This window comes from Natator depressus, chromosome 11 (assembly GCF_965152275.1).
Source record: "Natator depressus isolate rNatDep1 chromosome 11, rNatDep2.hap1, whole genome shotgun sequence".
Taxonomy (NCBI): Eukaryota; Metazoa; Chordata; order Testudines; family Cheloniidae; genus Natator; species Natator depressus.
Genome location: NC_134244.1, coordinates 18,516,440 through 18,529,343, shown reverse-complemented (window position 1 = coordinate 18,529,343; position 12,904 = coordinate 18,516,440). Strand labels below are relative to the sequence as shown.

The window sequence follows — 12,904 nt, the reverse complement described above, 5'->3', positions numbered from 1 at the left end:
GTTAGTTGTTAGACCCCTTAAGGGACTTTGTTCCTGGGACGGGGCCTGCCCCTGCCCCTAGGTTCAAGCCTTGTGCGACTTGCACAAAGCCTATGCCTGTGACTGATCCTTACTCCAGCTGTTTAAAGTGCTTGGGGGAAACTCATGTAAAAGACAAGTGTCGGATCTGCAGGAGTTTCAGACCCCACACGCAAAATGACAGGGACATCAAACTGAAAGCCCTGCTTATGGAAGCCAGGCTGAGATCAGCCTCCAAGCCAGGCAGATCGGACTCAGCACTGGGAACCTCCATCTCCGTGTGCAGTGCTCCTCCAGCACCGGGTCCCTTCCAGTACCGCTCAACCTCTCCAGTACAGGCAAAGCGGCACAGGAAGTGTGCCAACAGAGGGAGCTCCCGTATGCCTCAAGAAGAGCAGAGAAGCCTGGGGGGGAAGATGTGACCCATGTCACCATCCCCTCAAAGGTGTATGGCTGGGGAACTTACAGAACGTTTGGTACCCAGCCCGCTGAGGGATCCCCTGAGTGTGCTGGGCACGAGCAGAGGCATGGAGCACATGAGGGCACTGTCCACACCCGAAGGCTTTCAGGCTTCCAAAGACATAATGGCCCTTTCAATCCTGCCCAAGCCAAGGGATCGCCAGCCTGTGGCAGGGGAACCACCTAAGGCCGTTGTCTCAAGAGGGAAACCCAAGTTGGGACCCCCTCGGTGGTCCCCAGCCCATCACCAGTCTCTGTCTTTGGCCAGGTCTTGGGCATCGAGGTGCCCATCCCCAGCTTGCCAGCCCCAGTCTCCATCACCTAGACACTGGTCGCCTCAGCCTAGGCGCTGATCACCGAATCCCAGGTGTTGGTCACCAGATACCTGACATCGTTCTCTGGCACCGTGGCACCAGTCCCCAGAGGCCTGGTGTTGGTCTACTGAACCGCAGCGCTACTCACGTGAGTCCTGGCACCAGTTGCCAGAACCCTGGCACCAGTCATTGGAATATCTGCACCGATCTTCAAGTCCTCGCAGTCGTTCCCCAGTACTGAGGCCTTGCTCTCCGGACCCCCATCAGAGTTGACTAGAGGGTGCGACAGCACTGCCTGGGTCATCCTATGAAGAATCTTCACTGGGCTCCAAAGAGGAATCAGCGCTGCCTCTGAAGAGGCACCACCATCCGGCTTACCAGACAGATGTTGGTGCCGTTCCATCCATGGGCCCATAGACCCTGGGTCAATGGCCAGTCCATTGGCAGTACTGGAAGCCGTGGGGGTTACCAGTGGTACTGGGTCACTTTTTGCACTCCCCTTCAGTAGTGACCTCTGAAAGGAGCACTGTGGCCCCACCTCCGCCCATGTCAAAACTGGCTTTGGACTCGGACCACAGCACCGAGATCCCCATCGTACCCCCAATTGAAGGGCCCCAGGACAGATCAAGGACCCAGCTCCTCCCCTCCAGTGGCTTCCTCCTCGTCTTTCCCTGATGAGGCACTCCTGGGGCCTGCTAACCCTGTACCCCCCCATTTCTTTGCGCAAGACCAACTAGCGCAACGGGAGAGGTTACAGGCGCTGCCAGAGCCTACCAGCCTCTTCTTCCTCCCAGCAGAGTACTAGCAATGTGCTGAGCAGGCCTAGGCAGGCCTTTTGAAGGCACGCAGAGGGACGGACTACCAGTCTCCCTTCTGGATCTGGAAACCCCCTCACTCTTTATTTTTAGATCGCCTTTCCTCCTATCTCCCCACTTGGGCAGCAATAACATCAGACCACTGGGTGCTCAGCACCATCACCCTGGGGTATATCCTCCAGTTTATTTCCATTCCTCCATCACACACCCCTTCCCTGTCCCTCTTCAGGGCCCTTCTCATGAGCAACTTCTCATCTAGGAGGTACAGGCCCTCTTCCACCCGGCGGTCTGGGACTGGGGGTGCATGAGGGACTGGGGGCCATGGAGAGGGGGTGTGTGCACCCTGGGCTGCAGGGGGGAGGGACAAGGCGGGGGGGAGGGGCCGCAGGCTAGCCTTCCCCAACGGCTCGTTCACCCGTCGCCCATGGTAAAGGCCCATTTGACAAGGGCACAGGCATCTTCTGCGGACTTCCTGGCACAGGTCCTGATTCAGGACATTTGCAGAGCTGCAATGTGGTCCTCGGTCCACATGTTTGTGGCCCATTATGCCATCACCCAGCAAGCCAGGGATGATGCCAATTTTGGCAGAGCTGTGTTACAATCCACTCACCTGTAAACTCCTAGCCCACCTCTGAGGGCACTGCGTGTGAGTCTCCTGACATGGAATGGACATGAACAAGCACTTGAAGAAGAAAAAACAGTTACTAACCCTCCATAACTGTTGTTCTTCGAGATGTCTTGCTCATGTCCATTCCATGACCTGCCCTCCTTCCCATAGCCAGAGTTGACAGTAAGAAGGAACTGAGAGGGTGCAGGGCCGGCAGCGCTCCTTATACTGGTGCATAAGCGCGGGCCTCCAGTGGGCAATAGAGCCGGTCCTACAGATACTGCTGGGAAAAGTGTCTCCGTCAACGGTGCATGCGGCGTGCGCACACCTGACGTGGAATCGACGTGAGCAACACATCTCGAAGAACAACAGTTACAGAAGGTTAGTAACAGTTTTATATGCTAGCATGTGCTCTTTGAGAATTGTTTTACCAAAAACCTCAACTATGATCAGGAACCACCACCACCACAGTCCAGCACCAGACTCTTCCAGGGTGAAAAATGAATGTCCCTAGTTGGACTTGAAATTGTATTTACTTACGTGACTAAGCCATCTTCCTTGGTGAAAATTAGAAGAAAAATATTTTCTATTTAATTTTTCAATTATTTTGGGGATATATATAATTAAAATTAAATTTTTATGTATGGCTGTGGTTTGGTTTGTAAATGGTTTACAATAACTTACCAATCTTTTAGTTAAATAAAATAATAACAGCTCCTGTCCACCAGTAAGTGTTGGATCAAAGTTGTAGACAAGGGTATTCTTTAAAATGTTCAAAAGGATAATAAAAATGTTTGTATTGGCAGAACATTCCTAGATTCCAGAACCAGAAGGGACCATTGTGATCATCTAGTCTGACCTAGTATAGCACAGGCTTCCCAAAATAATTCCTGCATAAAATCATATCTTTTAGAAAAACATCCAATATTGATTTAAAAATTGAAGTGTTGAAGAATCCACCATTGACCCTTGGTAAACATTCTAAATGTCAGTAAAAATTATGACAGTGCATCATTTCAACCTGCAAACATAATATTGTTTTCTCCCAATTTTCAGAAAACTAAGCAACTGGTGCCATATATGCAGGGGTGAAATTAAGGCGGTACGGGCTGGTACGGCGTACTGGTAAAAAGTGGCCGCCAGTACAACTGGCATTGCTGCTCCTTTTGCGCCCCACATCGGCGGCCCTGCCAGGACCCTAGCGGCAGGGCCACCGACGGGGGGGCGCAAAAGGGGCAGCGATGTTAAAGCACGGCAGCGGCAAAGGACCTTGCCCCTTTTGCCCCCACACCTGGCTGCCACCGGGGGTGGGGCAAAAGGAGCAGCTGCCCCAGGGCTGGCAATTTAAAAGGGTAGCAGCAGTGGCCGGAGCCCTGGGCCCTTTAAATCACCACTGGAGCTCTGGGCGGCACAGGCCAGGCAGCGCAAATGGGCTGGCTGGGGGATGCTGACTCCCCCCCCAGCCCTGCCCCTTCCGCCCGAGGCCCAGCCCCTTCCGGGGGGTGGGGGGAAGCTGGCCACCCTTGTACCGGTAAGAGATAAACGTTACTTTCACCCCTGCATATATGTGATGTCAGATCACTTTCTGAACAAAACAAATTAAGAAAACTCCCACTGGTATCCAAAGATGTTGGGAGTCCAAAAAACAATATATTGGTAAACTTATTTTCAGTTTTCATTTGGGGCATTGCTGTCACTGTTTCATTCCAACTCTCTGCTGGTTTTGGGAGGGAGACATCTTTAGTTTAATGGACCTTTTCATAAAAACCTATCAATCTTCAAACCAGCCTTGTGTTTCAGAAGCAACTGAAATGTGGAACACTTGGGTTCTGTTGCAAGTCTCATAAGGAGAGAAAGTTTTCTACTCTGTTAATTAAATAAACTGCTTGTTTAAATGAACTGGGGAAACAAATTCCTTCATATGACCCACATGGCTCTGCAGCAGCGTTTGAACCAAAAACCTTTACATCTCCACCACAGACCTCTATTGCTGGAGCTGTAGAAATGAGTGTTATCCACTGTGTGGAGCTGTCACTAAAAGCAACACATACTTGGCCCATGGGTCATTTATATTCAAGATCTGGGTTCCAGTGCCAGTTCTGCCAGAAATGACCTTGTGCATGTGAAGCTCTCAGTTGCTTTATTTGTAAAATGCAGATAATAATATTTGCCTCACTCCTAGAGTAAATGGTATGAGGCCATACTCAGTTTGAAATACGCAGAATATAAACAACAATCAGTAAAAGAGGTAAGATTAGAGCTCATAGCCTGCTAGTCTGCTGGTTCCCAGATTAGTGGGTCTTCTCCTAAGCCAAAAGTCTCTCTCTCGTGTACTGTGACATACTTTAGAGGTCTGCCTTCATTTTTCCCCATCAGAGCTCTTTTTCTGATCAGTCAGTCATGAACAAGACTTTGGCCTTCATGGACTTTATATGGCGGCTCACTTGTTGACAATCATCTGAGAAAGAATTTGCTCAGAGCACAGAGGAGGCACTGAGCACACTTCACCACAGCATGTCCTGTCACCTGATTTAAAGTGGAATAGAGTCATTTTCTCCACTCAAGTAAAAATTCTGCAGTCGTCCCCTGTGCTATACAGCACAGTTGAGTTAATAGCTCTCTGTGTTGTTTAATTTAGTGAAGTTGGTGCTTCAGATCTATTCAAAGATGATATATTATATATAGGTGAAATTGATGCTTAGAGGTAAAATTGCAATCCTCTTTAGTTGCAGTATAATGCAGTACTATGAATCAGATTTCCTGAATTGGTAGTCTTACTATGGTTTTACATCCACCGTGCAAATACCTTTTGAATTTCTTCTAATATTAGGAAACAAGATTGTTTGGGTAGCCATTGAAAAAAATTGGTACTTTTTCTATATTGTATTACATTACAACTGTAAACAAAATGAAAAGACTTGGATTCCTTTGGGATTTAGTGGGTTTAACTAAATTGTCTGTATTGCATCTCCAGGATGGAAAATCACTGAACTGTAATTTTATTCCATTGGATATAAAATTGGATAATTGGGAGGATTTACCAGAGAGTTTTCAGCAAAAACAAAATCGTTCATTGGTAAGAACAATCTTTAAAATGTTACTATGAAAATAACATAATGTTTAATTTGGACCTCTTTAATTTTTATAAATGGAGACTATTTTGTTACCCTGCTTCAAGTTTCAGTTGTTGATTACATTTCCTCAATGCAGCCAGATTTTATAAATGTTGATATGAATAATAAATGTGCATTCTGTTACTTTGGCAAATTATCACACCTCCTGTTACCATTTCTGTAGATAGAATCATCATCACATCAATTAGTTTCTCATTTACAGGATTAGTAAGTGATGTTCATAAGTTATCAAAATTACATATCATAAAGGTTATGTTTTAAGAGTGGCATACTGTGAGTCAAGAAAATATGCTTGACTGCGTCACACTTGTGATGTGTGTAGGCCGCAGAGTTCTCAGTGTGCTCTATGGTCACCCTCCTCTCTTAGCAAGAGTGTTCAAATCAATGTAGAGCATGACATGCTGAGACTTGTAGTCTCCATGAATTCTATCTCTATAATGAAGATTATATCCAAAACATGACATTAGAACTTTTAGGTTCAAAGTCAAGTCCTCAGAATTTAGAAAATGCCATTATTAAGGTTGCTCTGCAACATTGGAACCTTAATTTTTTTAAGCTAGGTTTTTTAATGCAATTTCCTATCTTCTTAAAAAGGCAAATTAAAAATAACAAATTTTATCATGTTTAATCCTATTGATTCCCTCCTGGTTTATCACAATGCTGGAACCTTTAAATCTACAGCACAGACCTCAACCAATTGAGCTAACGGTGTAACTGGTAGCAGTAGAAGGCTCTATTATCCATGTGGATCAGCTATTGGGAAGGAAGAGAGAGACATTTTGTCAGTGCTTTTCAGATCTATTCACTAGACAGTAGAGGAGTGTTGAAACTCAAGAATCCTGGATTCAGTTTCAGGTTCTGGAGGGGAATGTGTTTCTAGTGCTAGACCCTTCTTCTCCTGTCCTCTTCTGCTCCTTCATCATCTGAGTGTGAACTGAGGGAGATACATTCTGTAAAATGTTAACAAAATAAATTAAAAAAATACATTGATTCACATCGCTACTGAAATGTCCAATTTCATTGCCTTTTTCCATGCTGCTCCAGCTCAGAGGGAGAGAAATCCTGATGTACTCATTTTCATTTATTCACAAAAATAAGGGTGAGGGAAGGAAATTAGGAGGAAAGGGAAATCATTATGATAGCTTACTTTTTCGGTTCTGAAGGCCTGTTTCTGCATAAGGCTTAAGTCACACCTGGAATAATCTAGTCCCCAAAGTGGATGTTTTTTTGCATAGCATAACCAGCTCATGGTTTAGTACAAAATGCTCTTTCAACTTGTTTATAGTTATGCCATTCACCTCTAGTACTGAAACTAGGCAATCTGCATCACAGATCTAGCACTGTTGGGGTTTTTTTAAGTGAGACATGAGTTGTATCTGTGAACCTGATTACAGACTTTATTCAGCTCGCTTTACTGAGCCACAATTCCTATTGAGAGCAATGGAAGTTTTGCTTGAATAAGAAAGGCTGAACAGAGTCGTCCATGTTCAAACATTTGTCTATATTTTTATGCTACCCTAGGAAGAGTTTGCCAGTATAGCTATACCAGGAAACCCTTGTAGTGGAGATGCAGTTATATTGGCAAAAGCAGTTAAAACCTGTTCCCTAAACAAAATAACCTATATCAGCAAAAGAATTTTGTGCCAGCACATCTGTGTTTATATGTGGGCTTTGCCAGCATAGCTACATTGATTAAGTGTGTGGTTTTTTTTTTTGTTTTTTTTTTTGCTCTCTTTCCCCCAACCTCCCTCCTAACTGACATAGCTATATAGGCAAATATTTTAAGTTTAGATCAGGCCCAAATCTTAAAGTTTCAGCAGAACCTTTGAAGCTCACATCAGAAATGATTACATCCCAGAAAAGAACATCTTACAGCAAGCAAACTTTTTTCCAGTTGAAAAAATAATTTTAAATATAATAATCTAAAACATTTCAGTTTAATTAAAGATTTTTGTTTAATACTTGTGCTGTTGACCACTTGACCTTCTCTCTGCCAGATTCTGAGGTTTGTGAGAGAATGGAGTAGTCTAACAGCCATGAAGCAAAAAATTATCAGAAAAAGCGGCCACACTTTTTGTAGCCCTATTCTTGCTGCAGAAGAGATTTCTAAACAGCAGGCCAGGCTGAGCAGCACCAAAAGGTATGTGTTTTTACTTTTCATTCCTTCCTCTTTTGTATGCAGGAAGTCCAAGGCTTTTTTATGTAACGTTCAGTGGAATCATGTTGAGATAATTAACTGAACATTTAGTGATAACTTGTCTTATAGGAATAAATTAGGCATTTTGTGTGCATTTGTGCAAATCTGTTAGAACAGAACATACTGCCTGATTCTCTATCACTATGAGTCCAGTTCAGCACATATTCTGTCTCTGAAGGTTTCTGCAGCTTTAAACATCCAGAAACTGCTAGAGATTCCTGAGAAAAATCTTTCATTCATATTATTAAAATACCATCTATTGGCTTCCACATCTCATTTGTATTATTATTTATTTATTTATTTATTTTATTTATTTATTTAAGCACCAGCTGTGTGCTTAGAGCTTTAAAAGGCACATCGGAAGGCGTAGCTATTCTACTGAAGAGATTACAGTCTGTTTAGATGATACAAAATATGCTGGGAGACAAGTTTCTATCCTCAAGTATTTATTTATTTACTTGTGTTAGTGTTTTAGCAATGTGTGGATAATTTTATTTTTATTTTTTTTTAGTTGATTAGTTGGTTTTTATTTTGTTGTTGACATAAGCCAGGGTTTTGTAGAAGGAATTGGTTTTATGCCTTTCTTGCTTTCAGTCTTGTTCTGTGTAGACATAGCATTTCTTCTTGAAGGGCCATATGAAAAGGTAACTAACAGTAACCAAATCAGCTGAAAACTCTTCATATGTTACCTAACTTTTCTTTTTCTATTTGGCAGTAGGTCAAATTAAAGAATCCACTGTAAAACTGTAGTCTTGGCTCTTTAAAATTTTTCATGTCCTGCTGGAAGGGAATGTCTCTCTGCCCAAAGGAACTATTCCCCTCCTCCATTTTTTTCATCTCCTTCTGTCCTCATTTAACATTTCAACAAAATAATATTTGTGCCTTCATCTCTCATCTTCCCTCTTGTAAATCCCTCCTTTATTGTCTCTCGGTCCCAGTAGTCCCGATTTCAGTGAGTCCAGAATACATCATCTTGTTTCTCCAGGCTAGAAGCAGGAATAAATTATTACTTATATTTATTTCACAATGCAGAATCTCCTTCTACACTTTCTCAGCCTCACCTCTTCCTTAGTTGATTTCCTATCCTCCTCGAATGCCAGGTTTTTTCAGTATTTATTATTGCTTTCTTTTCTTATGTGTCAGGTGCCCAGTCAGTGGTAAAATCGAAATTTACCTCTCCTCTGCCTTCTTTCTTGGACTTCATATACACTTTAACCAGAGGTATCATTTGCAGCTCATGTAAACGTGCCAGCGCTAGCTTTTTCATCTCACTAAAAATAGTGGTGAGGATACAGTGGCACAGATTGTACAAGTCCACCCGACCTGTCATGGTATGTACTCACATTGCTAGCCCATGGTGAAGCGCGTGTTGCCACATCCACATTTCTATTTTTAGCAAGCTATCTAGATTAAAGCTAGAGCCAGTATGTCCACATGAACTGCAAATTACACCTCTGATTGCAGTGTGGACGTAGCCTCAGTCTCTGATAACATTACTGTCCTCCCTGACATGGGGCTCATAACCTAAGTGTTGTAATTAAACTTTTCTCGTACATACATCCGGGCTCTCTCAGCAACATTGTTCTACAACATATATCTAAAACTTGTTATCTCCTCTTGATCTACTGCTAAATCCTCCCCCCTCCACCAGCAGGACTGGCTGTATTGTGATGGTCAGTAGGAATTCCTGTAAGTATACAGAGCAGTTTGTAATTTCAGGCTTGCAAAACAAGTGTAAATCAGCAAATAGTAGTAATAAGTAGAGTGTTGTATTTTTTAACCCGGCACAGGATTGTTTCATTATATAACATGTAAAAGAGGAATCTAAAAGGAATTCTTCACTGTTTTAGAATAACCAGGATGGCATTTATTGATGTATAGAGATGGTGAATGGGGATTAATGTGATTGGGTATTAGCATAAACAGGGCCAGATTAAAGCACAGGCAAACTAGGCACATGCCTAAAGCCCAGCTTGAGCAGCACTGCAACCCCATGCACCAGGTTGCAATGCCACTCATTCAAATTTGGCCCGGCTGACCTCTGCGCCTCCCCGCTTCTGAGAGAGGGGCAGCCAAGCCAAACCTGAGTGGGCAGTGGGGTGGCTAGTGCTGCTCCTGCATCAGAATTCCCCCAACCTCCATGCGCCTGCCTGACCTCACCCTGCTTTCAGCAGCCCATGTCCTCTCCACTTTGCCTGCAAGACTCATTCAGCAACAGTCTCGAGACCTGCTAAAAGTAAAGGGAGCCAGCCAGGAGAGGGGTGGCAGGGAGCTCTGCAGGGGCAGACATGAGATGGCTAATAGGGCAGTGTCCATGCAGCAGAAGCCAGTCACTGACTGACCTGAATAGAAGATGGTTAATTAAGCAACATCCATGCTGTGAGAGCTGGACTTGCTTGGGTGAACAGATTACTAGTGCAGCTGTGGTGGCCAGGACAGGGTTAATTTAAGTGCATCCTTACCACAGACGCATCTCCTGGCTGGCCACTAGAGGGGCCCAGAAGTGTATGCTTGCCTAATGCCTTGCCCTGACCATTAGTTAGTTAGGTTGATCAATAATTATATCTTAAGAGTGACCAAAGCATGGGGGGCTATTGAATTTTAACAGAGCTTAATTTAGAAGAATAGGGATGATCTTAGAATAAAAATACAAAGGAAATTGAGCAAATTCGAAGATAAACTAATTTTGCCAGAACTCTTTCATGGCTTCAGCACTTCTCATATTCTCTACCAAATAGTACCTTTTCCAGAACAAATAAAAACAAAAAACCCTGGAATATCAGTGATGTTTCACTCAAGTGAAATTATCACTTTTTATAATTACTTGTCATGGAAAATAACTCATTATCTGTTGGCAGCACAACAGAGAGGTGGCTGTTTTTTTTAAAAAAGAAATCTTACCTAATGTGGAAAAACTGAACGAGTAAAATACATTTTCCAAACGCTACTCATGCCAGGTTTACGAAGTAAAAAATATTTGGATGGGATTTTCTACATCAGTATTGCTGCGGGTGACATGAATGTTCTTTAGAGAAGTATTCAGTTGTCTGCAGTACAGTTCAGGAGAAAAAAGAATACTGAAACATCTTGTAATAATTCCAGGTATGTGACAAAAGAGGATGTTGCAGTAGCCTCACTCAGCAAAGCTAACAGCAGTGGGGGCAGCGTATGCTTGGTCACAAAGGAAGCTGCGTTTTACTTGAAAAACGAAGGTACTTCTGCTGGAAAAACAGATAGCCATTCCACAAAGTAAGTTTGTTAATGTCAATAAAAAAGACAAAATAGCCATAATGCAGTAATTAAACTAGTTTTTCCCAAAATTATTTTTACTTTATGTAATGAAATTATAGGGTACAAGGGCTTATGTTAATATGATGCATTGCTTAAGATCAAAGGCATTTACCTTGTGCTGATGAACTAAATCTTATTTCCTATAATGATTTATGTTATGTATGTTAGCGAGCACATTTGTCAGTGGACAACTGTGTTTCCTAGTAGGAAAGAAGAAAAAATTGTTTGATCACGGAAATGGAGAGCTTACACACAAACAAGCTGGGGGTGTGATTCCCATCTCAAGGAGACATACTAGTATTCGTTCTGATTGAGCTAGCATGCTAAAAATAGTGGTAGCTGAGGCAGGAAGAGTAGCAGGAAGGGCTTGCAGCCCTGATGATGTGCCTAGCACCTCAGGTGGGTATGTACTCAGGGCAGCTAGCCCTTCCTGCTGCCCGTGCTGTCTCAGCTACCACTATTTTTAGCATGCTAACTCAGTCAGATCTAGGACAGGTATGTATGTCTCCTTGAGCTTGGAGTCGGATCCCAGCTGGAAGTATAGACACACACAAACTCTTAATTTATTTAAAATGTAATAGATGTGGGGGAGAGAGTGTCTAAAACTAACTGGAAAGGACCTCTATGCCTGCTTTTTCTCTGTCAGCCACTTCTCTACTTCAGGAGAAAATAGAGAATATAGAACCTTGATTAAGTCAAGATATTTACAAGATAGCCATGAAAGATATCTAAACAAACAGGAAGTTCTCACAATTTTTCCTCAAAAGAATTTAATCCCCTTTTACAACTTACTTTCTATTATAGACTTGAAGGGTAAAATTTTATAGCCTCCTTTTTTCTGTATATACATGTTAAGAATGCACCTTTTTTATGCGTGTGTAAACTCGCATTTCCACTGGAAGACTGGGAAACTCCAGCTAATAATTAAATATATATGAGTATAGTAATCTAATGTGCAAATGGGTGTTTACCAAGTTTGCATATGTAAAAAAAAGTGAGGCCTTTTAGAAATCTGGTCATAAAAAATATAATTCAAGTGGGATATTTGCATTGTGCAGTGACCAACCAAAGCAGCATGAGTTTTCATTGGAGTTGTACTTTTCATGATAAAAGAAACTTAATAGTTGATATTGAGTATATAAGTATTGTATACTGACCCTGATGAAGTCCAGTCTTATTAAATAATTGCTTCTTGTCCTTATCACAGGTTACTTTTAAAAGACGGGAAAGTTTCCCCTGTTCTTAATGCAGATTCAGTTCAGGCTGAAGTTGTTGAAGATCCTGCCATATACAAAGGATATTTACAGGCTGTAGATAATAAAGGAAATCCACTTTGTCTTAGCTGCCAACAACCAACAGTTCATCTCGACCAACATTGCAAATCTATTGCTTGGGAAACACGATTTTGTTCTCTTAAATGCCAGGAAGACTTCTTAATTCGCTCTAGTCAGAGTTACCTGAGGAGTAAAGTATTTGAAGTCGAACATGGTGTTTGTCAGCTTTGCAATCTCAATGCCCAGGAACTCTACCTTAGCATCAAAAATGCACCTAGGAATCAACGTAAGAATCTTCTGGAGAGTTCTTGGATGTCTCAGCTTCCATTAGGACAGGTAATGGCAATGGTATTTAAGCAGTAACATAAATCAATGTATTTCTGTGGCAGGTGGTGGTTATGCTCCTTAAGTCATTTTAAAAGGTAAGTGGCTGAAAGCAAATGTTTATCAATCAATGGAGTGGAAAAATGTACAACAAATGAACTACTTGGGGTGGACGCTTCTACCCAATCATCCCTCACAGCAGCAAAAAAGAGGTAATAGTTTAAAAAAAAAAAAAAGTCCTAAAAACAAAAAATCCTACCCCAAGCAGAATTTTAATCCCAAAAAGGGAGAAGTACCAGATGATTCCATGAAGTCCACTAGGGACTTGACTATTGCTATAGATTTTACATGAAAGGTGCTGTAGTACAGTAATGAGTGATATTCTAAAAGCCCTAAGATAGGTAGATACTTTTAAATTCCATTTAATAACTAATGCAGTAAGATGTAAGAGTTTACTGGTTATTACTTCTA

The 12,904-nt window shown here is 42.4% G+C and overlaps 1 protein-coding gene across 2 annotated transcripts in view; it reads left to right on the top strand.

Moving 5' to 3' along the window:
• Window positions 1–12,904, top strand: part of ZRANB3 (zinc finger RANBP2-type containing 3) — a 184,146-nt gene that overhangs the window by 102,408 nt on the left and 68,834 nt on the right. For both annotated transcript variants that reach the window (XR_012641407.1, XM_074967266.1), the window contains exons 16-19: window positions 5,188–5,289; window positions 7,345–7,487; window positions 10,647–10,793; window positions 12,043–12,445. Coding sequence is in view for 1 of the 2 variants with exons in the window: in XM_074967266.1 (XP_074823367.1) it covers window positions 5,188–5,289; window positions 7,345–7,487; window positions 10,647–10,793; window positions 12,043–12,445 (795 nt within the window). In the remaining variant the exon portion in view is untranslated. The remainder of the gene's footprint in view (window positions 1–5,187; window positions 5,290–7,344; window positions 7,488–10,646; window positions 10,794–12,042; window positions 12,446–12,904) is intronic.